The sequence below is a fragment of the Rhinoraja longicauda genome, chromosome 33 (assembly GCF_053455715.1).
Source record: "Rhinoraja longicauda isolate Sanriku21f chromosome 33, sRhiLon1.1, whole genome shotgun sequence".
NCBI classification, from domain to species: domain Eukaryota; kingdom Metazoa; phylum Chordata; class Chondrichthyes; order Rajiformes; family Arhynchobatidae; genus Rhinoraja; species Rhinoraja longicauda.
Window position 1 is genome coordinate 14,007,541 of NC_135985.1, and position 27,427 is coordinate 14,034,967.

Sequence of the window (27,427 nt, forward strand, 5' to 3'; positions counted from 1 at the left end):
TTGTAACCGTGAGGCAGGGAGGGAGGGGGGAGGGAGGGAGGATGGAGGTGTGGAGGGAGGAGGGGAGGGGAGGGAGGGGGAGGGGGAAGGGGGAGGGAGGGGGGAGGGAGAGGGGGAGGGGTGGGGGGAAGGGGGGAGGGAGGGAGGGTGGAAGGGGGAGGGAGGGGGACCTCCCCTTTTCCCAGTACCCCTCTTTCCCCGTTGGGCACGTATCGTAGGGTTTCCATTGTAACCGGGAGGAGGGGAGGGAGGGAAGGGGGAGGAGGGAGGTGTGGAGGGAGGAGCGGAGGGGGAGGGAGGGAGGGGAGGGGGAGGGGAGGGGGGGAAGGGGGGAGGGAGAGAGGGGGAGGGGGAGGGAGGGGGAGGGGAAGGGCGGAGGGAGGGGGACCCCTTTTCCCAGTACCCCTCTTTCTCCGTTGGGCCCGTCCTCGTAGGGTTTACATTGTAAACGGGAGGGGAGTGGGGGGGGAGGGAAGGGCGAGGGTGGGGGGAGGGAAGGGGGAGGGTGGGGGGAGGGAAGGGGAGGGAGGGAGGAGGGGAGGGGGAGGGAGGGGGGAGGGGAGGGGGGAAGGGGGGGATGGGGGAGGGAGAGAGGAGGGAGGGGGTAGGGAGGAGGGAGGGGGGAGGGAGGGGGGAGGGGGGAGGGAGGGGGAGGGGGGAGGAAGGGAGACCTCCCCTTTTCCCAGTACCCCTCTTTCCCCGTTGGGCCCGTCCTCGTAGGGTTTCCATTGTAACCAGGAGGAGGGGAGGGAGGGAAGGGGGAGGGAGGGAGGAGGGAGGTGTGGAGGGAGGAGGGGAGGGGGAGGGAGGGGGGAGGGGAGGGCGGAAGGGGAGGGGAGGGGGGAAGGGATGGGAGGGGGGAAGGGATGGGAGGGGGGAAGGGGTGGGAGGGGAGGGGGAAGGGGGGAGTTGGAGGGAGGGGGAGGGAGGGGGGGAGGGGAGGGGGGAAGGGGGGAGGGAGGGGTTGAGGGGGGAAGGGGGACCTCCCCTTTCTTTTTTCGAAACACTTGCCCCGGTGGCCCACGAGCATAGGGGCTCAATGCTGATCTGTGTATGTTAAATGACTTGCAATAAAAAACACAACTTTAAAAAACAATCAGTTGCCTTTCGCTACAATGTTGCAACCATCTCACACAAGCATTGTGACGTCACAAGCTGAAGACCTTGGAAAAAAAAGGTTAAAAAAAAAGATGTAAATTTGTAAAGAGCAGACACCCAATAGCAGCTGCTTGTCCATTGTGACATCACACGCTGAAGACTAAATCCGCACCGCAGCGCCCTCTATAGAAACTTCAATATGGGGGGGGGAGCAGCGCTTTAAAACCTCTGTAACTTTAAAAACACACGAACAAATTAAATGAAAATATCGCGGCCGGTCAGCCGGGAGGTTGGTGATCAAGGCGGTGCAAAAACCGTGGCGCCACGGTTTACCGTTTTGCCGGAATCACTGATATATACACAAATCCTGATACAAACCTACAAGATCTGAGTTTTAATAGTATACTAGACCAAGTGGGCCCGTTGGGCCCGTCCTCGTAGGGTTTCCATTGTAACCGGGAGGCGGGGAGGGAGGGGGGAGGGGGACCACCTGTTTTCCCAGTACCCCTCTTTACCCGTTGTGGGATGGGAGGGGGGAGGGGAGGGGGGAGGGAGAGGGGAGGGAGGGGGTAGGGGGGAGGGAGGGGGGAGGGAGGGAGGGGAGGGGGGAAGGGGGAGGGGGGAAGGGGAGAGGGAAGGGGGGGAGGGAGGAGGACCTCCCCTTTTCCCAGTACCCCTCTTTCCCCGTTGTGCCCGTCCTTGTAGGGTTTCCATTGTAACCGGGAGGAGGGGAGGGAGGGAGGGAGGGAGGAGGGAGGTGGGGAGGGAGGGGGGGAAGGGGAGGGCGGAAAGGGGGGAGGGGGGGGAGGGGAAGGTTTGAAAGAGCATCCCTCTCCCCATCAGAACTGCCTCCTCCATCGACTCCTTTAAGTCCAGGCTCAAAACCTATTTCTACTCCCTAGCTTTTGAGGCTAATTGAGGAGGTACTGTGAACTGTTTGGGAGGGGAGGGGAGGGGGGAAGGGGGGAAGGAGGGGGACCTCCCCTTTTCCCAGTTCCCCTCTTTCCCCGTTGGGCCTGTCCTCGTAGGGTTTCCATTGTAACCGGGAGGACGGGAGGGAGGGAAGGGGGAGGGAGGGAGGAGGGAGGTGTGGAGGGAGGAGGGAGGTGTGGAGGGAGATGGGGAAGGAGGGGGGAGGGGATGGGGTAGGGGGAGGGAGAGGGGAGGGAGGGAGGGGGTAGGGGGAGGGAGGGGGAGGGGAGGGGGGAAGGGGGGAGGAGGGGGACCTCCCCTTTACCCAGTACCCCTCTTTCCCCATTGGGCCCGTCCTCGTAGGGTTTCCATTGTAACCGGGAGGAGGGGAGGGAGGGAAGGGGGAGGGAGGGAGGAGGGAGGTGGGGAGGGGGAGGGAGGGGGGGAGGGGAGGGGGAAGGGGGGAGTGAGGGGGTAGGGGGAGGGAGGGGGAGGGAGGGGGAGAGGGGAGGGGGGGTAGGGGGGAGGGGGAGGGAGGGGCAGGGAGGGGGAAGGGGGGAGGGAGGGGGCTCTCCCCTTTTCCCAGTACCCCACTTTCCCCGTTGGGCCCGTCCTCGTAGGGATTCCATTGTAACCGGGAGGAGGGGAGGGAGGGAAGGGGGAGGGAGGAGGGGAAGGGGAGGGCGGAAAGGGGGGGAGGGGGGAAAGGGGGGAGGGGGGAGGGAGAGAGGGGGAGGGTGGAAAGAGCATCCCTCTCCCCATCAGAACTGCCCCCTCCATCGACTCCTTTAAGTCCAGGCTCAAAACCTATTTCTACTCCCTAGCGTTTGAGGCTCATTGAGGAGGCGCTGTGAACTGTTTGCGTGCCACTGTATGTTTCATTTTTTTCCTTAGTACCTAATCAGATGTACAGCACTTTGGTCAACGTGGGTTGTTTTTAAATGTGCTATACAGGGCATTGTGACGTCACACGCTGAATACCGCTGGGGGGGAAGGGGGGTCAGCTCGAGTTCATCTCACAGGGGCATTGTGACATCACAATCCGCACCGCAGCGCCCCCCTTCTGTCAAAACTTCGATAAATCTGGGGGGGCAGCACTTTTAAACCTCTGTAACTTAAAAAATATGCGTCCGAATTAAATAAAAATATCATTTTCCAGCAGCGAACCGCATGCTGATTAAGGCGGTACAAAAATCGTGGCGCTACGGTTCACCGTTTTGCCGGAATTGCCGTATTCAGCCGACATCAGTGTTATATATATATATAACACAAGATCTGAGTTTTAGTAGTATATAGACTAGCACAAGTGTGCCCGTTGGGCCCGTCCTCGTAGGGTTTCCATTGTAACCGGGAGGCGGGGAGGGAGGGGGGAGGGGGACCACCTGTTTTCCCAGTACCCCTCTTTACCCGTTGTGGGATGGGAGGGGGGAGGGGAGGGGGGAGGGAGAGGGGAGGGAGGGGGTAGGGGGGAGGGAGGGGGGAGGGAGGGAGGGGAGGGGGGAAGGGGGAGGGGGGAAGGGGAGAGGGAAGGGGGGGAGGGAGGAGGACCTCCCCTTTTCCCAGTACCCCTCTTTCCCCGTTGTGCCCGTCCTTGTAGGGTTTCCATTGTAACCGGGAGGAGGGGAGGGAGGGAGGGAGGGAGGAGGGAGGAGGGGAGGGAGGGGGGGGAAGGGGAGGGCGGAAAGGGGGGAGGGGGGAGGGGGGAGGGAGAGAGGGGAAGGTTTGAATGAGCATCCCTCTCCCCATCAGAACTGCCTCCTCCATCGACTCCTTTAAGTCCAGGCTCAAAACCTATTTCTACTCCCTAGCTTTTGAGGCTAATTGAGGAGGTACTGTGAACTGTTTGGGAGGGGGGAAGGGGGGAAGGAGGGGGACCTCCCCTTTTCCCAGTTCCCCTCTTTCCCCGTTGGGCTGTCCTCGTAGGGTTTCCATTGTAACCGGGAGGACGGGAGGGAGGGAAGGGGGAGGGAGGGAGGAGGGAGGTGTGGAGGGAGGAGGGAGGTGTGGAGGGAGATGGGGAAGGAGGGGGGAGGGGATGGGGTAGGGGGAGGGAGAGGGGAGGGAGGGAGGGGGGTAGGGGGAGGGAGGGGGAGGGGAGGGGGAAGGGGGGAGGAGGGGGACCTCCCCTTTACCCAGTACCCCTCTTTCCCCATTGGGCCCGTCCTCGTAGGGTTTCCATTGTAACCGGGAGGAGGGGAGGGAGGGAAGGGGGAGGGAGGGAGGAGGGAGGTGGGGAGGGGGAGGGAGGGGGGGGAGGGGAGGGGGGAAGGGGGGAGTGAGGGGGTAGGGGGAGGGAGGGGGGAGGGAGGGGGAGAGGGGAGGGGGGGTAGGGGGGAGGGGGAGGGGGGGGTAGGAGGGAGGGGGGAGGGAGGGGGAAGGGGGGAGGGAGGGGGCTCTCCCCTTTTCCCAGTACCCCACTTTCCCCGTTGGGCCCGTCCTCGTAGGGATTCCATTGTAACCGGGAGGAGGGGAGGGAGGGAAGGGGGAGGGAGGGAGGAGGGAGGAGGGGAGGGAGGGGGGGAAGGGGAGGGCGGAAAGGGGGGTAGGGGGGAGGGGGGAGGGGGGAGGGGGGAGGGAGAGAGGGGGAGGGTGGAAAGAGCATCCCTCTCCCCATCAGAACTGCCCCCTCCATCGACTCCTTTAAGTCTAGGCTCAAAACCTATTTCTACTCCCTAGCGTCTGAGGCTCATTGAGGAGGCGCTGTGAACTGTTTGCGTGCCACTGTATGTTTCATTTTTTTCCTTAGTACCTAATCAGATGTACAGCACTTTGGTCAACGTGGGTTGTTTTTAAATGTGCTGTACAAATAAAATGGACTTGACTTGACAGCTCTTCGCAACAATGTAGCACAGGGGCATTGTGACGTCACACGCTGAATACCGCTGGGGGGGGAAGGGGGGTCAGCTCGAGTTCATCTCACAGGGGCATTGTGACATCACAATCCGCACCGCAGCGCCCCCCTTCTGTCAAAACTTCGATAAATCAGGGGGGGCAGCACTTTTAAACCTCTGTAACTTAAAAAATATGCGTCCGAATTAAATAAAAATATCATTTTCCAGCAGCGAACCGCATGCTGATTAAGGCGGTACAAAAATCGTGGCGCTGCGGTTCACCGTTTTGCCGGAATTGCCTTCAGCCGACATCAGTGGAATATATATACAAAAACGGTACAAGATCTGAGTTTTAGTAGTATATAGATAGATAGATAGATAGATAGATAGATAGATAGATAGATAGATAGATAGATAGATAGATAGATAGACTAGCACAAGTGTGCCCGTTGGGCCCGTCCTCGTAGGGTTTCCATTGTAACCGTGAGGGGAGTGGTGTGGAGGGAAGGGGGAGGGAGGGAGGAAGGGAGGGGGAGAGAGGGGGGGAGGGGGAGGGAGAGGGAGGGGGAGGGAGGAGGGGAGTGGAGGAGGAGGGGAGGGGGAGGGAGGGGGGGAGGGGAGGGGGGAGGGAGAGAGGATGGAGGGGGTAGGGAGGGGGGAAAGGGGGAGGGAGGGGGACCTCCCCTTTTCCCAGTACCCCGCTTTCACCGTTGGGCCCGTCCTCGTAGGGTTTCCATTGTTACCGGGAGGAGGGGAGGGAGGGAAGGGGGAGGGAGGGAGGAGGGAGGTGTGGAGGGGGAGGGGAGGGTTGGAGAGGGGAAGGGGGGGAGGGAGAGGGGAGGGAGGGGGGTAGGGGGGGAGGGAGGGGGGAGGGAGGGGGAGGGGAGGGGAGAACGGGGAGGGAGGGGGACCTCCCCTTTTCCCAGTACCCCTCTTTCCCCATTGGGCCCGTCCTCGTAGGGTTTCCATTGTAACCGGGAGGGGAGTGGGGGGGAGGGAAGGGAGGAGGGAGGGAGTGGGGGAGGGGAGGGGGGAGGGAGAGTGGAGGGAGGGGGAGGGAGGGGGGAAGGAGGGGTGGGAGGGGGACCACCCGTTTTCCCAGTACCCCTCTTTTCCCGTTGGGCCCGTCCTCGTAGGGTTTCCATTGTAACCGGGAGGCGGGGAGGGAGGGAGGAGGGAGGTGTGGAGGGATGAGGGGAGGGAAGGGGGGAGGGGAGGGGGGAAGGGGAGGGGGAAGAGGGGGAGGTGGAGGGAGAGGGGAGGGAGGGGGAAGGGAGGAGGGAGGGGGACCTCCCCTTTTCCCAGTACCCCTCTTTCCCCGTTGGGCCCGTCCTCGTAGGGTTTCCATTGTAACCGGGAGGTGGGGAGGGAGGGGGGAGGGATGGAGGAGGGGAGGGGGATGGAGGGGGGGAGGGGGGAAGGGGGGGAGGGGGGAAGGGGGGGAGGGGGAGGGAGGGGGGACGGAGGGGGAAGGGGGGAGGGAGGGGGACCTCTCCTTTTCCCAGTACCCCTCTTTCCCCGTTGGGCCCGTCCCCGAGGGGTGAGGGAGGTGGGGAGGGATGGGGAGGGAGTTGGGGAAGAGGGGGGGAGGGAGTGGGGATGGAGGTGGGAAGGAGTGGGGAGGAAGGGGTTGAGGGGGGAAGGGGGACCTCCTCTTTCTTTTTTCGTAACACTTGCCCCGGTGGCCCACGAGCATAGGGGCCCCATGCTGATCTGTGTATGTTAAGTGACTTGCAATTAAAAACACAACTTTAAAAAACAACCATTTGCTTTTCGCAACAATGTAGCACAAGCATTGTGACGTCACAAGCTGAAGACCTTTGAAAAAAAAGGATAAAAATTAAAAAATGTAAATTTGTAAAGAGCAGCTGCTTGGCACAGGGGCATTGTGACATCACAATGAAGATTAATCCGCACCGCAGCGCCCCCCTTCTGTCAAAACTTCGATAAATCAGGGGGGGCAGCGCTTTAAAACCTCTGTAACTTAAAAAATATATGACCAAATTAAATGAAAATATCGCGGCCGGTCAGACGGGAGGTTGGTGATCAAGGCGGTGCAAAAACCATGACGCGACGGTTTAGAGTTTTGCCGCAATCAGTGATACATACACAAACCCAGGATACAAACATATTTATAAACAAGAAGTGAGTTTTAATAGTATACTAGACCGAGTGGGCCCGTTGGGCCCGTCCTCGTAGGGTTTCCATTGTAACCGGGAGGGGAGGAAAGGGGGAGGGTTGGGGGAGGGAAGGGGGAGGGAGGAGGGGAGGGAGGGGGGAGGGGGGAGGGAGAGGGGAGGGAGGGGGTAGGGGGGAGGGAGGGGGGAGAGGGGGGGATGGGAGGGGGGAGGGGAGGGGGGAAGGGAGGAGGGAAGGGGGGGAGGGAGAGGGGAGGGAGGTGGGTAGGGGGGAGGGAGGGAGGGGGACCTCCCCTTTTCCCAGTACCCCTCTTTCCCCGTTGGGCCCGTCCTCGTAGGGTTTCCATTGTAACCGGGAGGAGGGGAGGGCGGGAAGGGGGAGGGAGGGAGGAGGGAGGTGTGGAAGGAGGAGGGGAGGGGAGGGAGGGGGGTAGGGGGGGAGGGGGAGGGAGGGGGAGGGAGAGGGGAGGGGAGGGGAGAGTGGAGCGAGGGGGTAGGGGGGGGAGGGAGGAGGACCTCCCCTTTTCCCAGTACCCCTCTTTCCCCGTTGGGCCCGTCCTCGTAGGTTTTCCATTGTAACCGGGAGGAGGGGAGGGAGGGAAGGGGAGGGAGGAGTGGAGGGAGGAGGGGAGGGGGAGGGGGAGGGGAGGGGGGGAGGGGAGGGGGAGAGAGGGGGACCTCCCCTTTTCCCAGTACCCCTCTTTCCCCGTTGGGCCCGTCCTCGTAGCGTTTCCATTGTAACCGGGAGGGGAGTGGGGGGGGAGGGAAGGGAGGAGGGAGGTGTGGAGGGGGAGGTAGGGGGAGGGAGGGGGGAGGGAGGGGGGGAGGGGGGAAGGGGGGGAAGGAGGGGGTAGGGGGAGGGGGAGGGAGGGGGAAGGGGGGAGGGAGGGGGACCACCCGTTTTCCCAGTACCCCTCTTTCCCCGTTGGGCCCGTCCTCATAGGGTTTCCATTGTAACCGGGAGGCGGGGAGGGAGGGAGGAGGGAGGTGTGGAGGGAGGAGGGGAGGGAAGGGGGGGAGGGGAGAAGGGGGGAGGGGAGAAGGGGGGGAGGTGGTGGGAGGGGGGAGGGAAGGGGGGAGGGGGACCTCCCCTTTTCCCAGTACCCCTCTTTCCCCGTTGGGCCCGTCCTCGTAGGGTTTCTATTGTAACCGGGAGGGGAGTGGGGGGGAGGGGAGGGGGGAAGGGGGGAGGGGAGGGGGAAGGGGGAGGGGAGGTGGAAGGGGGGAGGGAGGGGGGACCTCCCCTTTTCCCAGTACCCCTCTTTCCCCGTTGGGCCCGTCCTCGTATGGTTTCCATTGTAACCGGGAGGCGGGGAGGGAGGGAGGAGGGGAGGGGAGGGGAGGGGGGAAGGGGTGGGAGGGGAGGGGGGAAGGGGGGAAGGGGGGGAGGTGGAGGGAGGGGGGAAGGAGGGAGGGGGACCTCCCCTTTTCCCAGTACCCCTCTTTCCCCGTTGGGCCCGTCCCCGAGGGGTGAGGGAGGTGGGGAGGGATGGTGAGGGAGTTGGGGAGGAGGGGGGGAGGGAGTGGGGATGGAGGTGGGAAGGAGTGGGGAGGAAGGGGTTGAGGGGGGAAGGGGGACCTCCCCTTTCTTTTTTCGAAACACTTGCCCTGGTGGCCCTCGAGCATAGGGGCCCCATGCTGATCTGTGTATGTTAAGTGACTTGCAATAAAAAACACAACTTTAAAAAACAATCAGCTGCTTTTCGCAACAATGTTGAACCCATCTCACACAAGCATTGTGACGTCACAAGCTGAAGACCTTGAAAAAAAAGGTTAAAAATAAAAAGATGTAAATTTGTAAAGAGTAGACACCCAATAGCAGCTGCTTGTCCATTATGACATCACACGCTGAAGGGGGGGGGAGGGGGGTCAGCTCGAGCTCATCTCACAGGGGCATTGTGACATCACAAGCTGAAGACCTTCAATAAATCCGCACCACAGCGCCCCCTATAAATTAGGGGGGGGGGGGGGAGCGCTTTAAAACCTCTGTAACTTAAAAAACATGCGACCGAATTAAATAAAAAACAATTTTGCAGCAGATAACCGCGTGGTGATTAAGGTGGTGCAAAAATCGTGGCGCTACGGTTCACCGTTTTGACGAAATCAGAGAAACCGTTGTTACGCGCATACCAGGTCAAACCCCAAAAAAATATATACACAAGAAGTGAGTTTTAATAGTATATAGATAGATAGATAGATAGATAGATAGATAGATAGATAGATAGATAGATAGATAGATAGATAGATAGATAGATAGATAGATAGATAGATAGATAGATAGATAGATAGATAGATAGATAGATAGATAGATAGATAGATAGATAGATAGATAGATAGATAGATAGATAGATAGATAGATAGATAGATAGATAGATAGACTAGAACAAGTGTGCCCGTTCAAAGCGGGCCCGTTGGGCCCGTCCCCACACCCCCCATTCTCTCCTCCCCCAGCCCCACTCTTACTCTCCAAGTGTGCCCGTTGGGCCCGTCCTCCTGATCTGTGTATGTCAAGTGACCACTATAACCTTCTTTTTTTTTTTTTTCCTAATCAGATGTGCAGCACTTTGGTCAACATGGGTTGTTTTGAAATGTGCTATACAAATATAATTATACAAATATAATTGACTTGACTTGACTTGACTTGCAATAACAAAACAATCAGTGCTTTTCTGGAAACTTTTCGAAACAATGTAGCCGTCACAAGCTGAAAACTAAATCCTTTTCTGGAAACTTTTCGAAACAATGTAGTCGTCACAAGCTGAAAACTAAATCTGCACCGCAGCGCCCCCCTGAAAAAGGGGGGGGGGGGCAGCGCTTTAAAACCTCTGTAACTTAAAAAACACGCGACCAAATTAAATGAAAATATAACGGCCGAGCGAGCGCGAGATTGGCGATTGAGGCGGTGCAAAAACCGTCGTGCTATGGTCCGCCGTTTTGCTGCAATCGCTGTTACGAATACATCAGGCCAAACCACAAAAAAATATATACACAAGATCTGAGTTTTAGTATTAGACTAGCACAAGTGTGCCCGTTGGGCCCGTCCTCGTAGGGTTTCCATTGTAACCGGGAGGATGGGAGGGAGGGAATGGGGAGGGAGGGGGGGAGGGGAGTGTGGAGTGGAGGGGGGAGGGGAGGGGGAAGGGGGGGAGGGGGATGGGGAGGGAGGGGGGTGGGAGGGAGGGTCTATTTTACTTTAAAATAAACAGCGTTCTTTTTTGAAAAGGAAATAAACTTATCTATAGAGCATCAGCTTTTTTTTAATAAATAAAATCAAACTTAATGAAAATCACATTCCTCATTTTAAATAAATGTCTTTGTTATAAATGAAATCAAACAGCGGGAGAGGCGACGGCGACTACACCTCCCGGCGGTCAGCGCTGCTGGGACGGGAGGGAGGGAGGGATGAGGGAGGGAGGAGAGTGGGGAGGGAGGGGGACCTCCCCTTTTCCCAGTACTCTTCTTTCCCAAACCACCCAGCCCCCTGTTGTCCCCCTCCCCAGTCCCCATTCTCAGACCCCCCCCATTCTCTCTCCCCCAGATACACTCTTACTCTCCCCCCCCCTTTCCCCAGCACACCCCTTTCCCCATTGGGCCCGTCCTCGTAGGGTTTCCATTGTAACCGTGAGGCAGGGAGGGAGGGGGGAGGGAGGGAGGAGGGAGGTGTGGAGGGAGGAGGGGAGGGGGAGGGAGGGGGGGAGGGGAGGGGGAGGGGGAAGGGGGAGTGAGGGGGGAGGGAGAGGGGGAGGGGTGGGGGGAAGGGGGGAGGGAGGGAGGGTGGAAGGGGGAGGGAGGGGGACCTCCCCTTTTCCCAGTACCCCTCTTTCCCCGTTGGGCACGTATCGTAGGGTTTCCATTGTAACCGGGAGGAGGGGAGGGAGGGAAGGGGGAGGGAGGGAGGAGGGAGGTGTGGAGGGAGGAGCGGAGGGGGAGGGAGGGAGGGGAGGGGGGGGAAGGGGGGGGAGGGGGGGAGGGAGAGAGGGGGAGAGAGGGGGAGGGGGAGGGAGGGGGGAGGGAGGGGGAGGGGGGAGGGAGGGGGAGGGGAAGGGCGGAGGGAGGGGGACCCCTTTTCCCAGTACCCCTCTTTCTCCGTTGGGCCCGTCCTCGTAGGGTTTACATTGTAACCGGGAGGAGGGGAGGGAGGGAAGGGGGAGGGAGGGAGGAGGGAGGTGTGGAGGGAGGAGGGGAGGGGGAGGGGGAGGGGAGGGGGGAAGGGGGGAGGGAGAGGGGGGGAGGGAGGGGGAGGGGATGGGGGAAGGGGGAGGGAGGGGGACCTCCCCTTTTCCCAGTACCCCTCTTTCCCCGATGTGCCCGTCCTCGTAGGGTTTCCATTGTAACCAGGAGGGGAGTGGGGGGGAGGGAGAGGGGAGGGAGGGGGTAGGGAGGGGGGAAGGAGGGGGGAAGGGGGGAGGGAGGGGGACCACCCGTTTTCCCAGTACCCCTCTTTCCCCGTTGGGCCCGTCCTCGTAGTGTTTCCATTGTAACCGGGAGGTGGGGAGGGTGGGGGGAGGGAGGGAGGTGTGGAGGGAGGAGGGGAGGGAAGGGGGGGAGGGGAGTGGTGAATGGGGGAAGGGGGGGAGGTGGAGGGAGGGGGGAGGGAGGGGGGAAGGGGGAGGGAGGGGGACCTCCCATTTTCCCAGTAGCCCTCTTTCCCCGTTGGGCCCGTCCTCGTAGGGTTTCCATTGTAACCGGGGAGGCGGGGATGGAGGGGGGAGGGAGGGGGGGAAGGGGGGAGGGAGGGGGACCTCCCCTTTTCCCAGTACCCCTCTTTCCCCGTTGGGCCCGTCCCCGAGGGGTGAGGGAGGTGGGGAGGGATGGGGAGGGAGTTCGGGAGGAGGGGAGGAGGGGGGGAGGGAGTGGGGATGGAGTGGGGAGGAAGGGGTTGAGGGGGGAAGGGGGACCTCCCCTTTCTTTTATCGAAACACTTGCCCCGGTGGCCCACGAGCATAGGGGCCCCATGCTGATCTGTGTATGTTAAGTGACTTGCAATAAAAAACACAACTTTAAAAAACAATCAGCTGCTTTTCGCAACAATGTTGAACCCATCTCACACAAGCATTGTGACGTCACAAGCTGAAGACCTTGGAAAAAAAAGGTTAAAAATAAAAAGATGTAAATTTGTAAAGAGTAGACACCCAATAGCAGCTGCTTGTCCATTGTGACATCACACGCTGAAAGGGGGGGGGGAAGGGGGGTCAGCTCGAGCTCATCTCACAGGGGCATTGTGACATCACAATGAAGATTAATCTGCACCGCAGCGCCCCCCTTCTGTCAAAAAATCGAGAAATCAGGGGGGGCAGTGCTTTAAAACCACTGTAACTTAAAAAACATGCGACCAAATGAAATGAAAATATCGCGGCCGGTCAGACGGGAGGTTGGTGATCAAGGCGGTGCAAAAACCGTGGCGCGACGGTTTACCGTTTTGCCGAAATCACTGATACATAATGAAACCCCGATACAAACATATTCACAAGATCTGAGGAGAGAGAGAGAGAGAGAGAGAGAGAGAGAGAGAGAGAGAGAGAGGGAGGGAGGGAGGGAGGGAGGGAGGGAGGGAGGGAGGGAGGGAGGGAGGGAGGGAGGGAGGGAGGGAGGGAGGGAGGGAGGGAGGGAGGGAGGGAGGGAGGGAGGGAGGGAGGGAGGGAGGGATGGATGGATGGAGGGATGGATGGATGGATGGATGGATGGATGGATGGATGGATGGATGGATGGATGGATGGATGGATGGATGGATGGATGGATGGATGGATGGATGGATGGATGGATGGATGGATGGATGGATGGATGGATGGATGGATGGATGGATGGATGGATGGATGGATGGATGGATGGATGGATGGATGGATGGATGATGGATGGATGGATGGATGGATGGATGGATGGATGGATGGATGGATGGATGGATGGATGGATGGATGGATGGATGGATGGATGGATGGATGGATGGATGGATGGATGGATGGATGGATGGATGGATGGATGGATGGATGGATGGATGGATGGATGGATGGATGGATGGATGGATGGATGGATGGATGGATGGATGGATGATGGATGGATGGATGGATGGATGGATGGATGGATGGATGGATGGATGGATGGATGGATGGATGGATGGATGGATGGATGGATGGATGGATAGATATATATATATATATATCATTTTGCAACAAAGGCCACCATTCTATTTGCCTTCCAGATTCCTTGTTGCACCTGCATTCTTACATTTTGTGTTTCATTGTGGAGGTCCCTCATCTCTTTATATGGAAACATTTTTCTGAGTCACTTTATATGGAAACATCTTGCCCAGTCACTTAATCCATCTATAACCTTTTCAGGGTCTTCAATCCTCATCACAACTTGCTAATCTATCTTTGTATCATCAGCAAATTTGGCTTCGGGTCTGTCGTTCCAAGGGTTCACTGTAGATCATGTATGGAGTCCACAGCACTCCTTGAGTCAATGATTGCCATTCTGCAAATAAGTTACATGGAACAGGGGCAATCATGGGAGACTTTGGCCTACATTTTGAGGCAGAATCAAATATAGGTGAATCAAATTTGTTGTAATAAAGTGGTAGATATATTGTGGAATATAAATGAGTGCGCTTCTTTCTTAAAATTTTAAAGAACCAACCAGGGAAAAGGCTGTTTTGCATCTTTATGCAATGCAAAAGGATTGATTAATGACCTTATTGTCATGGGGCTTTTGAGGAAGAATTACCATAATATATAGAATTTGAGCTTAAATTCAAAAGTGATGTAATTTTAATGTGAACCTAGCATCTGAAATCCAAGCAAATTAAAAGTATGAGGAAAGTTAACTGCAGTTCACTGGGAAAGCACATTGAAAGGTGTGAGGCAGGACAGGTGGCATTTAAAGAAGTGGTGCATAAGTTGCAAAATAAATTTTCCTTAAAGGGCCTGTCCCACTTAGGCGATTTTAAGGCGACTTCCGGTGACTTGGCTGTCGCTGACAGTTCGCCGGGGTGTCGCGGGCATGATCGTGAGGAGTCTTCAAAGAATCGTAGTGGATCTCGGCGCGTCGCTAAGAAATCAACCGGTATGACATTTCTCGGCGACAGCTGGCTTGTCGCCAGGTATCGTTGCTTATTGCAGGCGCTGTCGCATGGTGTCCCCAGGTTTGCTAGGTTGTCTTAGATGCATTTAGAAGCATGTAATATTAAATTAAGTAGTCATTTGAAGATACCATAAAATACTTGTGTTTAACCAATTTATTTACCGTCAGGACATTTGACAGGTAGATTGGAGGCGACGGTTTGACGGTCAGGTAAGCGTGGGAATGTTCGCAATGTTTATGGCCATCAGCGATTACATTTAAAGTAGGCTCCCAACCCAGAAACCAGATATACATCTCCCGTACATTTTCAAAGAATGCCCACACTCCGCACAAAAATCCATTTAACCACTTTAAAAATTAAATTTCAATACTGCTATTAGTAAACTGGAAGTCAATCCAGTTTATGCCTTGTTACCGTGAAGCTTGGTTTTCAAGTAACCCGGGCAAGGTGTTATATTTCAAAACTCAAGTAATTACCAATGATTTCAGCGAAAATTAGGACGCCGGAGAAGCATTGACAGCGTGGGAATTTCGCGATGTTTCCGAAGACGGTGTAATCTCGACCTGACTCGGCATTGTCATAGGGTACAAGAGGCGTTGCTGCTCGGGCTGCAGCTGTTCACAATATCAGCAATTGGCTGAGGTGATCAAATGTCATGTTTCCATGTTTGCTGGTGATATTAAACTAGGGAGAATTGAGTAGGAAGGAAAATGTAAAATGGGACATGCATAAGCTGAAGTTGTGGGTGAGAACATGGCAGATGGAATATAATGTAGAAAATGTGAGTCTGTAGCACCCAAGCAGTAAAAGTGCATATTTGTTGAACAGTGAGAGGGTGGGTACCTTGCTGTTTAGAGAGTTGCAGGTGTACTTTTACACAAGTCGCTGAAGGCCAACACGAGCGTCTAGAAGAGCAAATGATCCGCTGGACATTACAATGAGAGGATTTGAATGCAAGAGATGTGAAGTGTTCCTGTGAATGTATCAGACATTGGTGATACTGGATCCGTGGTGTTGGAGTCGATTGTGCCAGCTTCTCTGTCTAGATTTAGGAAATTTTATTTCCCTGTCTGAACAGTCTAAGAAGGCTAGCGAGTGCAGTTTAAGAATAAGCAAACAACTAACTACTTAGGACTGAGGTGAGAAGGAACTAATTAATGGCTAAGAAATCTTTGGTATGTTCTGTCCTGATGGGCAGTGGAATTCATTCACTGTTCACAGTACATGGGTTGATAGATTTGTGGATCTGACAGGAAGCAGGGGATGTGGGGACATTGCTGTGAGACATTGGGAGTGGAAGATCAGCCGTGATCTTGGCGAATGGTGGAGCAGGCTTGAAGGGGCAGATAGCCCGACTCTTGCTACTGGGTTTTTATGCTCTTCTGACCCACTTACCCTGCCCCTGTCCTAAAACCACTCCCCTACCCACGACAATATATTAACCTGAACCTCACACTCTAATTTCATGCAATGACTTTTTATGTGGCTCCTTGTGGAAGGCTGTCAAAATCTGGCACTTGGCCAATCCATCGCTCAAGAGGTCATCTAATGTTGGTGACTTCTCATTAGGACTTTGTCTGCACTTTGCTGGATGATATTCCAATCTCGCAGAATGTCTCCACTGGTGGTGTATTGAGAAGTGACGGTAAAGCGGATGATAAAGAGCTTTTTGATGGTGGCTGGGACTAAGTACATGGTGCCCGATTGGTTGAGTTCTTGCAGGAGTTCTTCAGTCAAACTGTTTGTTCCCTGTTTATACAAGCAAATGTTAATGGTTGTCGATTATCTCGGCAATCAGTGCAGAAAACATCACATTCAGCTTCGATATGTGGGGACCTGTCTACTCGGCTCATTTTCCAATTTCTTTGAGCAGCTATCCATCTCTTTCTCTGTGAGAATTCCCAAACCCACAAACAAGGAGAATGGTGTCCACTGATAGCTCTCTGTAGAAACTCTCTACCACTCATTTAAATAGCAGCATTTAAACCCAGCAGATTGGACTCAGTGGTGCTTGGAACTGATCCTAATTTGCACAGAAAGCTACACTTAACACATACCACCCCCACTGTGCATCAATGAGGACACAGCTCTCACCATCTGGAACTTAATTTGAACAAGTGTGAGATGATGCATTTTGGTAAATTAAACCAGGGCAGGACTTGCACAGTAAATGGTAGGGACATGGAAAGTGTTATAGAAAAGGGAGACATTGGGAAACAAGTACAGAGTTCCCTGAAAGAGACAACACAGGTTGACAGGGTTTGGCACTCCACCATCATCAATCAGAGTATTGAGGACAGGAATCAGGACACCATGGTATAGCTATATAAGATGTAGGTGAGACCACATGGCGTATTGTGTGCAGTTATAGGAAGGATGTCATAAAGCTGGAAAAGTTGCAGTAAGATACACGTGGATGAAAATAAAGGAATGGCTGATTATTATGGCTGTAGGCGACATAAAAATGGGAGTTGTGGTTAGTGAGGAAGTTTGTCAGGATGCAGCAGGATATAGATCAATTGGGATATAGATCAAATAGGCTCAAAGGTTCTGTTCACAGGTGACAGATGGGTACGGATGTTGTGGCATCTGTAGCAACAGTAGTTCTTGATTTTGAGATTATCTTTTTCCCTTTGCTTCATCCATTCTACCTTCCTTGTATGAAGGAGAACCATGTTTTATGCGGATATACCAAACAGGATGACCCAATGCTTGTTCCCAGTGGTGTGTGAAAATTTTGAAACTCTTCAGGGATGTTCTAACAGAATCTTTGAATCACTCTCTGTTTATCAAGAGAATATGGGCAGAGAAATGGCAGATAGAGTTTGATTTAAACAAGTGTGAAGTGTTGCACTTTGGGAGGTCAGATGCAAGAGGAAAGTATATAGTAAATGGAAGGACTCTTAGATGCAGTGATGTAGAAAGTGAGCTGATTAGAAACTTAACTGGACCAGCTATGTAAATACCACGACCACAGGGCAAGTCTGGCATTGTATCCTGCAGTGAGCAACTGGTATTACAATACCTCTAAAGCAGGCAAGTAAGCTGCAGCTGGTGACCATAGAAACAAGAGGCAGACACATCATTGAATGGTTTTCACTAATATGTAATAAATTTCCTCACCTCTAAACGAAAAGTCACCAACCCAAGGTGTCTTTTGGCTGGGATTTCAAAACGTGAATCACTTCTAACCAAGGACTCAAAGTACTTTGCCATCTCTGTACCCTGTTCATCAAGAAGATTCATCTGTTAGTACTGTTAATCCGTTAAAATTCAGCAAGACAAAAGTTTATGTGGAGTGGCAAAAGGAGGCAATGAAACTTTGAGGAAAGTGGATGGACAGGTTATTGGAAGTTTTACACGTATGGGGCTAGTCCTATTGACAGACACCCAGGGTAAGTGACTGGATGGTTTTCCTGAAAGGATGCATTAACGGATCAAAATTGCCTAGGATTTTGTGTGGGAAGCAATAGTGAGGCAGCATGTTTGCTTTAACGTGGGGCTTAGTTTGTACCAGTGGACGGAAAGGGGCCTTGAAGACCATCACTGGTCCATCTCTTATTTCTAAGTTCTACAGGTCACTTTTCTATGGTTATACTAAGTCTTCCAATAGTCAGTGGGAATTAGAACAGATTGCAGGGAAGTAAAAGACCAAGACGAGAACCAACTCACTTGGAGATGAAAATAGATTCTCTTCCTGAAAGGTGCAAGATCCCTGGAAATGTTAAACTATCAGAGGATTAAATTCTAGGCACTTTAAAGCATTCCTTCGGATCGCGACTGAATGCCTCCAAGCCCAGCGCCCAGGTTCAGAGAGCCATCGATGTAAGCTCTAAAATATTAACTGCACAGACAAGAGTTGTGCTCCTGCTCTCTTCTCTGCACCTTTCCTTCATTCACTGTGGAGAGGGAGGTCGTGATTACCCTCCAGATGAAAGGACCATAGACACAAAATGCTGGCGTAACTCAGCGGGACAGGCAGCATCTCTGGGGAGAAGGAATGAGTTTTGGTCCAAACCCTTCTTCAGACTAATGGGTTAGAAGGGCCTCGACCCGAAAACACCCATTCCTTCTCTCCAGAGATGCTGCCTGTCCCGCTGAGTTACGCCAGCATTTTCTGTCTATCTTTGGTTTAAACCAGCATCTGCAGTTTCTTCCTACATAGATGAAAGGACATCTCTTACTAATGCCCAATCATCCCACGACCCGTAATCTCAAAGTCTTTCCGAAATATATGTTGGATAAACAAGGCTCGTGTTTGCTCGAGAGCCGGAGGCAGAAACACCAAACATCGCTATTGACTAGAGCAGCGGATTGAACAAGGGTCGGGTCTTGGGAGCGCGCCCTGCGTGGGGAGACGCGTGGACCCGCGCTTTGGGGGGGGGGGGGGGGGGAGACGCGCAGACCCGCGCCTCCCCTGAACAGCGGCGCCTGGGACACAGGGGGTTTGCCGGGGATCCGCCAACACTCACATGCCTGACGTGTGCCTGTAGCCCGAGCACCCCGAACGAGCGGATCACAAACCAGAGTTTCAGAGATCGGAATCGGCGGCTCAGCGGGATTTGCCAATTCTGTGGAAATAAGCGGAGCTTCCAGACAAGGCGTGGCTCACACAAACCTCGGCGCGCAAAGCAAACCTGTTCAGCAGGGAGCAGTCCCAGGAATACCGGTTCCAGTCTCATGAATACTGTGGGTAATGGGTCCTGACATGATAATGATATGCAAATATCTTGACCTTTGTATCAGCTGACTTGGAGGTCAGATGGTGTGTGTGCTGCGTCAGCCAAGGCAGGAGGCCATGGTCGGCAGAGATAAACATAGAGACTAAGGAATGTAACCTGTAAATATTGGGTCAGTATCATTATTCCACATCAGAGGCGAAGATGTGACAGATCCCATTCCCTGGAAATACCGCGGGCAGCTGGTTCATCTCCCTGGAATACCATGGGAAATGGGTCCCAAGTCCTGGGAATACCGTGGGCGCCCGGTCCCAGCGCGGATTGTTGAACCAACTGGATTCCCGTTTGGGAATGGGGTCGGGGGGGCAAGGCGGCCACAACTGCAAAGGGGACAGGAACTTAGGAGAGTGGCATTGAGAAATTTGAAGCCTTGGACCCACTGGCCGGTCTCCGGTACGTTGTTGCAGGAGATCCAGCAACACAGACAACATCTGAAGGCAGCCCCACCCTCGACTCTCCCCCGGCCACTGTCCTGTAACAGCCTGTGAGCTCGGCGGTCGTGAGACCCTGCGGCCACCCACCCTCCCCGGCCCCGCTCACCCACCAGAGTCTCACCATGAAGTCCACGGTTACTCCCGAATTGGGGTGCTGGAGGTACACGGCGTTCACCCCAAATGTCTGCTGCAGTTTCCACTTGTCTTTGACCCTGTGGAAGACAGGAGTCTTGGGATAGCAGCGGTGGATTGATGCAGGTGGACAGCAACGGCGGGGAGTGACCGCAGGGGATAGCAGCGAGGGGGGAGTGGCCGGGGATGGCAGCGAGGGGGAGGTGACGGGGGGGGATTGATCGCAGGAGTTCACAGTGAGTGGGAGTGAAGGCGCAGGAGCATTGGCGAGCAGTGTGATGGTGGGGTGGGGTGGGGTGGGGGGGGGGGGGGGGGGGTGTGAGTAGGGGGCGGCGGTTCTCTGCTCCGGAGAGCTATGCCCATTGCCGGGCGTATCAGGAGCTGAAGTAGAAGAACTTTGCGACTGAGTGGTGATGCTGGGACGGGCGGGGAGCAGGCTGATCAGCTGGGTGATTGAGAGGCCGAAGGGCCTCTTGTGGGGTGATGGACTCACCAGAAGGCCGCGCAGTCGAAGTGAACCATCATCCACTTGGCGGGATTAAAGGCGAAGGAGTCGGCCCACTCGACGCCCTCCAGGTGTGTGCGGAACTCGGGGCACATGAAGGCAGTCCCCGCGTACGCAGCATCCACGTGAAGCCAGACCCCCTCCCGGGCGCCTGGAGACCAGAGTCATAGAGTTACACAGCGTGGAAACATCCCCTTGGCCCGACTTGCCCACATCGACCAACATGCCGCATCTACTCTAGTTCCAGCTGCCTGCGTTTGGCCCATATCCCTCTAAACATATCCTATGCAGGTAGAGGGAGAGAAGCATTCTGGAATAACCTGATAACGGTCCTTCCATAAACCAGGGCACTCTCATTTCACTCCTGCCATCGGGAAGAAGGTACAGGAGCCTGAAAACTGAAATGTCCAGGTTCAGGAACAGCTCTTCCCTACAACCATCAGGCTATTAAACACTACAAACTCTAAATAAGTTTCAAACTACATAGACTTGGGGGCATTGATTGTCTTTGCACTATTTGTTTGTTTTGTATATACACACACATTTGTTGTGTTTTACTATGGTATTTACAGAGTACTATGTTTACATTTCAGTTGTGCTGCCGCAAGTAAGAATTTCATTATTTAATTGTTCCATTTCAGGACATAGGACAATAAAACACACTTGAAACCTGACTTAATTCAGCTTGAATGTATTCAGGAGCAGAGAGAACTTGGATTGCTTTTCCACTGGTCCCCAAAGGAAACTGACAAATAAAATGGTTAAACAGACATTTGAGCTGCTTGTTTTATTGGGCAGGAATAGAAAATCGCCAAGATTATGCTGGAACCGGACTGTTCCACTGGGCAGTCTCTGGTTCCATGACGATCTGATTCCACTCACCCCAGTGGTGGCTGAGGAAGCCAATGTGAGATGTGTGGACTCTACCATCGGTGGGGCAGGAAGTGCCTGATGAGACAGGTGGTTGCAGAGTTCAAGATGTGGACTCTTATACAGCGGCGAGACCAAACGCAGACTGGGTGAAACACCTTCGCGTGAACCAACCTGATCTCCCGGTTGCTGGACACTTTCATTCTCCTTCCCATTCCTACACAGACCTTTCTATCCTCGGTCTCCTCCATTATCAGAGTGAGGTTAAACACAAATTGGAGGAACAGCATCTCATATTTTGCTTGGGCAGCTTACAGCCCAGTGGTATGAATATTGATTTCTTTCACTTCAGGTAGCCCCGGCATTCCCTCTCTCTCTATCCCTCCCCCACCCAAGTCGCACTAGCTTCTCATTTTCACCCTACTAACAGCTTACAATGGCCTGTTTCCTTTATCATCGTTTTTTTTTTGCATATCTTTCATTCATTGTTCTTTATCTCTCCACATCTCGTTTCCCTTATCCTTAACCAGTCTGAAGAAGAGCCTCGGCCGAAACGTCACCCATTCCTTCTCTCCAGTGATGCTGCCTGTCCGCTGAGTTACTCCAGCTTTTTGTGCCTATCATGGAACTTAAATCTACAGCAAAGGAACAGGTCCTTCGGCTCACAATATATGTGCCGAACATGATGCCAAGTTAGACTAATCTCTGCCTGAACACAGACCTCCCAACATTTGATTTTACAAATTCATAATTTTGATGTCCAAAATTCAGAATTTTATATAAAAATTCATAATGTGGCATGTAATGCAACTTTTCAGCAAGAAAAGTATGCACGTCAAATGCGCGTACGCGTTGCGCTACATTCATGTGTGAAAAACAACTATTATTTCCAACAGTCTAGTTCTTGGACTACATGTACAATGTCAGGCCTATCATGAGTATATTCTGCTATTTATAGAAAGGTTATTGAACTTTTTGCAACACAATGAAAAAATTGTTTTGTTTTGTTCTTTCTATTTTGCTTTTTGCCTTACACATCCCAATCCTCTTGGTATTGAATAAAAGAACAATGGTCATAAAATGTATGACTGTTATGAAGGAAGAGTTGACATATGCGACTCGACAACGCATACGGAAGTACTTGTTGAAGTAACTTTGCACATTCATTGATAATCAGCCCAAAAAGGTGGTAATTGGCTTTTTTTTACTACCCCATCTTAATTAATTTAGTTATATACTGAAATTTAATATTTACACATTGCACTGAAATTTAATATTTACACATTACAGTTCCACCACTGATTTTCTGACACTCTTGGTTCCAGAGCTTTGCTGGTTTATCCAACCGGCCAAGGAAGTCGGCTATGGGGATAGATGTGCTGGCTCCAGCTGGGCTGGAGTTCCAGAGCCCCGGTCGCAGGTTGCAAATTCAACCCACCGATCGGCCATGGAAGTCCCAATGAGGTTGAGATTGGTTGCCTTGCCCAGCCTAGCTGCCACATTTTCGGGGTGTCTTCCAGGATGGGGGGATTTCTCGCAGAATCCCTAGCGGCCGAATTGACAAATTGGCCATGGAAGTCCGGATGAGATCGAGATTGGCTGCCTTGCCCAGCCTAGGTGCCACATTTTCGGGGAGACTTCCAGAGCTGGGGATTTCTCGTGGAATCTCTAGCGGCCGAATTGACAAATTGCAATTACTGACTGTTTTGCGGAAAAATGTGAGGTGAAATTGGAATGGCGGAAATGAAATAAGAAAGCGGAAACTTTCTGCCAAATTCGGAAGGGTTAGGAGGGGTGCTGCACATGATTCATAGCCATCCATTCAGTGCATATACATGTGAATATCTAAACAGTTCTTAAACATTACTATCGTATCTGCCTCCACCACTATCCCAGGCAACATCTTCCAGGCACCAACCACTTTTTGTGTAAACATGCCCCGCACATCTCCTTTAAATTTACTTTCCCTGACCTTAAAGCTATGCCCTCTAGTCTTTGACCGTTCCACCCAGAGAAAAAAGGTTCTGACTGTCTACCCTATCAATGACACTCATTAAATACTTCTATCAGGTTTCCCCTCAGCCTCAAACATTTCAGAGAAATCAACCCAAGTTTGTCCAATCTCCCATTATGGCTGATACCCACTGATACAGGTGGCATTCTGGTTTTCTAGTAAAAGGTTGGGAGATGGTCTGTACATTCCTCCTGTAACTGAATTGACTCCAGTTTATCTGTGGCATCCCTCCATTCCTCTTGGAGTTGGTGATCATGTCCACTGTGCTTCCAGGTGGATGGTGTGAGCTGAGCAGCAGCTTTGAATCACGAGATGGTTGGGGGGAATCCTGGCAATGATTTTCTCAGTACAGTCCCAGTCACTGCACCACAGGAATGAAATCCCAATACAACCAAACTTCCAAAAATGTACAAACTATGACCGCTTTAGCTAACAGCAACTTACAGAGGGGTCCAAGCTCGCTTAGGCAATCAAAGGCACACACACCAGTTGTTCCCAATGTTGCACAGACCTGAAAAACAAAGTAAGGCTGGCATCAAACAAGGACCGCTGGGCACTGACTGATTCTGATGCAGTGATGCAGGAGGTGTTCAACACTTCACATCAGTGACCCACAACTGGGACAGCCAGAGAGTCTGAGTACTGCTGGTCACAGTTACAGGCAAAGGTCCCCAAATCACCTACCCTTGAGTGCAGGACCATGGTTCTGAAATCAAAGGTGCTGAAGTCTGGAGACTCCCCTGAAGATATCTCCAAACTTGGATTACCAATGGATAGACAATCCCACCCAGGTTTGAGTTGTGTTCAGTTGAGCACCCACATCAACTCCACAAACTCAGTGTTTTCAGGTTTATTCACAGACAACGAGAAGTAAAGTATTTGTTTATTTAGTTTGTCTTTGACCGTGAGCAAGAATCAATGTTTCACATGAGGAAATATTGGTCACAATTTACAAAATAATATTTGCTATTTCACTGGAGCACAGAGAAGATTCTGTTACTGTGGCCAACTGGAACAGTCTAGAATAGAGAAATCTCACGGACCAACTAAATAACAGGAATATTTTCCAACTTACAAAGAACGGAACAAGTCCACGTCTTCGATCTTCTTCCAACGCTTGGATCAGGGTCTTAGCTCGTAGAGAGAAGTCCTCATCAGTCTCTAGTAAGCGGAGTTTTACCAAAGTGATCAGCCTTCCTTTCTCTATCGAAGAGTGAGCCTTCCAAAAAATGAGTTACATGATCTGTCAGAGTCATAGAGCATGGACACAGGCCCTTCAGCCCAACTTGTGAATGCAGACTAGGATGCTTCATCTTAGCTAGTTGCATTTGTCTGTGTTTGGCTCGTATCCCTCTAAACCTACCAAAATGTCCTTTAAATGTTATTATTATACTTGCCTTAACTATTTCTTCTGGAAGTTCATTCCATACACCCGTGTGTGAAAATGTTGCCCTGAGGTCCTATTTAATCTTTTGCCCCTCATATTAGACCTGTTCCCTCTAGTTCTTGATTACCCTTTCCTGGGAGAAAGACTGTGCATTCACCCTATGTATTCCTCTCATGATGTTATATAAAACTTTATAAGATCACCATTCAGTCTCCTGCATTTCAAGGAATTAAGTCTCGCCTGCCCAACCTCTCATTATAGCTCAGCCCTCGAGTTCCAAACAAGATGCAGAGTGTCCGTGCTGTCAAGATGGATTTTGTCTCCTTAAGGGATGTGCAATGGTCACTCCTACCAATGTTGTTATGAGCAGCGAAGAGGAAGTGAATATGGATTTGAGTGAAGTTGAAATAACTGCATCAAATTTGTTGTTGACACATCAGACTGCTGTCGTATCGAGTGGAATTGATGATCTGGAAATGAATCTTTACTGAGTTTAAACAGGGAGCAGAAAGATCAGAAGAGCAGTGGAGGAAAGGCTTACCTGGTCAGAGGCATATGTGACAAGTCGGGAGGCAAGCACAGCATCATCCACACCAGGGTCACTGGATTTCAGCTCCGCGATCTTCGCCTTTCTCGCAGCCAGCATGGCGATCAATGTGGACTCACTGACTGTGCTCTGCCGCATATACAATCCAGGTTAACACATGGACTCCCAACACTCACATTTAGTAACTAGATTACAGTAGAGATCTCAGATAAGCCACAAATCTCAGAAGGTTTTGTCTGTTCTCATCCCCAATTATTGATTTCTATGGATCAAATCAAAGTCAGAGATGCTCAACAATCAACAAGCCAAATTACGTCCCAGTTGAATTTTTTGGGGGAAAGAAGGAAGAGAGTTCATAAGGATGGCATATCAGAGGTATTCTACATAGTTTTCTGCAACGATTGCAATGTCCCACATGACGGACTGCTCAGCAGAGTGAAAGGCAGCAAAATCCATGGGAAATGGACAGATTTGAATAGAAATCAGCCCAGTGACCAAGTTGCTGCATGGTGGGCTGGTCCAAAAGGTCAGGGCACCTGGGATCTAGGGCAGGCTGGCAGATTGTTTTTTTGCACTAAATTTGGCCATGTCACTGAGAGTGAGGGAAAAGATTCTTGCGTGCAGGAAGATATTGACAGACTGGCTGGATGGACACTGGGTGGTAGTTTGGAGAACTGCGAGGGTGCATTTGGGGAGGACAAATGATGTTGGGGAAACATGATGAATGGGATATTGATGAATGGAGAAACAAAGGGATCCTACTACACTACTCCACACGTACCCAGTGTGTCGGGGTTAGGGAGAGAAGGAAGGCAAACAGAAGATTTGCTCTTGTGGGACAGTCATAAAATACAAGACCTGCAGATCTGAATAAAGCTCCAATTAGAGCACTGCTGGAGCACTGAGCAGAGTTCTGGTTACCATATGGTGAGAGTGTGATTATATTTTTCATTCTATTTATTTATTTATTTGTCATATGTAGGTTGGCACAGGGTCAACAGTACAATGAAATGTATTTGACAAGACAACGGGTCACCTCAGCAGTAATATTCCAAGGATAAATAAGATAAAAATGACATTAGTAAGGTAAAAAGCCAATATTAAAATAATCAACATATATGATGTGAAATGTGTTTATGAGTTCAGAAGCCTGATGGCCTGATGGTAGAAACTGTTCTTAAGTTTGGTGGTACACGCAGCCATACTCCTGTATCGTCTGCCTGACGGTAACAAGGAGAACAGCCTGCGTGCTGGGTGGCTGCGATCCTTGATGATGCTGCGTGCCTTCCGCAGGCACCGCCGGTAGAAAATGTCCTGAATGGCCAGGAGCCAGTTACAAAGAAGAGTTACAAGGATGTTCTTGGGATTAGATCATTTCCAACCATGGAATGGGAAGTATAAGATGCAGAACAATGTTGTTTTCACAGATAGTTGGGGTCTAGAACCCACTTACTGTGAGGAGGGAGAACAGATGCCATCCAAGTTTAGACAGAGCCTGCATGTGTACTGGAACAGCCATGCTTGGCGGGTAAGTGGGCGAAGACTCGGGAAGTGGGATTAGCCCATTTTATGTCAGTTTGGCACAATTGGCTAAATTGTCTCTTCTGTCCAGCAAAGTGTTTCATAATGAAGGACATTTGGGATAATGTTGTGCAATGTCTAACCAGAGGCAGTTATTTCAGGTTAATGGAAAGTTCCCGTCTCGTCCGATGAGTGATGCCAGCTATAGGAAGTCCCTTTGTTGGGGAGATGGGCAGTTCACCCAGTGCCAGGCCCTATGCTGCCCACGGCTGCATCCACTCAGCTCCCAAAATCAGGTCCCACCAGCAGACGGTTTGGGGCAGCAGCAAGAAGCCAATGTCCAGTCACATTTGCAAAAGATGGAAGCCAAGGCCAGCTGAGAATGTACATTTCCCCCCAAAGAAATCCTTCCCCAACTTTCCCTCAATCTATTCTTTGCACAAGTTACGAACAGTTTGGGTCAATTATTCCAAGAGGGATTGTTGAAATCCCATTGCACAGACAATTAGACAGTGCCTGGGTGTGTACGAGAACAGTCACGCCCGGCCACTGAGTGCAAGAAAATCAGGGAGAAAGGCAGAAATGTATTGTCGACTGAGCAGAGTATGTCAGGACTAAGAGCTGACAGTGGGAAGGGCCGTGTGGTACCTGCAGCACTCCACCCCCACGGCTGTTGGGGTGATGGTGTAGGAAGTGATCAGGGAGCCCCAGCATCACCGCCAGCCAGTCCAACATGCTCATCTCCAGCTCGGTGCAGGCGGGGCTCGACGCCTGCAAATCAAAACCAGTCCATCAGTGATTCCGCAACTATTTAGGGCAGAGATTCCCAGAGATTCATCACCCTCTCCACTGATCTGAAGTGTCACTGATCTCCCTTAACAGATATTGGTCCTGATTACTATTGGGAGGTTACATGAAAATAATTTATTTTCCCAAGACTGTTTGTTCTGTTTCACTCCCCAGAATGAATTGCTCCAGGAAACTATCCTGACTCTATGAAATTATTCTTGGGGCTACCCTTTCCAACTTGATTAATACAGTCTACAGAAAGATTAAAGACCTTCTTTGTTGTTATTGTACTGCTCTTTTGCTAAACCCCGTTACTGAGGAGTACTGCGCTTTCCCACAGTGTGCCACTATTTGGGGACAGAGCACGACTCCTACCAATGCTTCCTTTCCCTCTTCACCTTTTCATTTACCGTCCTCTCCAGCTCCGAGTGA

General features: G+C 52.3%; 1 protein-coding gene across 1 annotated transcript in view; it reads right to left on the reverse strand.

Moving 5' to 3' along the window:
* Positions 1-14,300: 14,300 nt before the first annotated feature.
* Positions 14,301-27,427, reverse strand: part of hdc (histidine decarboxylase) — a 36,327-nt gene continuing 23,200 nt past the window's right edge. Inside the window, exons 5-13 of the mRNA XM_078427177.1 lie at positions 26,855-26,977; positions 24,680-24,814; positions 23,827-23,970; positions 23,196-23,262; positions 19,856-20,018; positions 19,352-19,442; positions 18,530-18,628; positions 17,181-17,282; positions 14,301-15,806 (exon numbers count right to left, since the gene is read on the reverse strand). Of these exons, the coding sequence (XP_078283303.1) occupies positions 15,603-15,806; positions 17,181-17,282; positions 18,530-18,628; positions 19,352-19,442; positions 19,856-20,018; positions 23,196-23,262; positions 23,827-23,970; positions 24,680-24,814; positions 26,855-26,977 (1,128 nt within the window). The 3' untranslated portion in view covers positions 14,301-15,602. The remainder of the gene's footprint in view (positions 15,807-17,180; positions 17,283-18,529; positions 18,629-19,351; positions 19,443-19,855; positions 20,019-23,195; positions 23,263-23,826; positions 23,971-24,679; positions 24,815-26,854; positions 26,978-27,427) is intronic.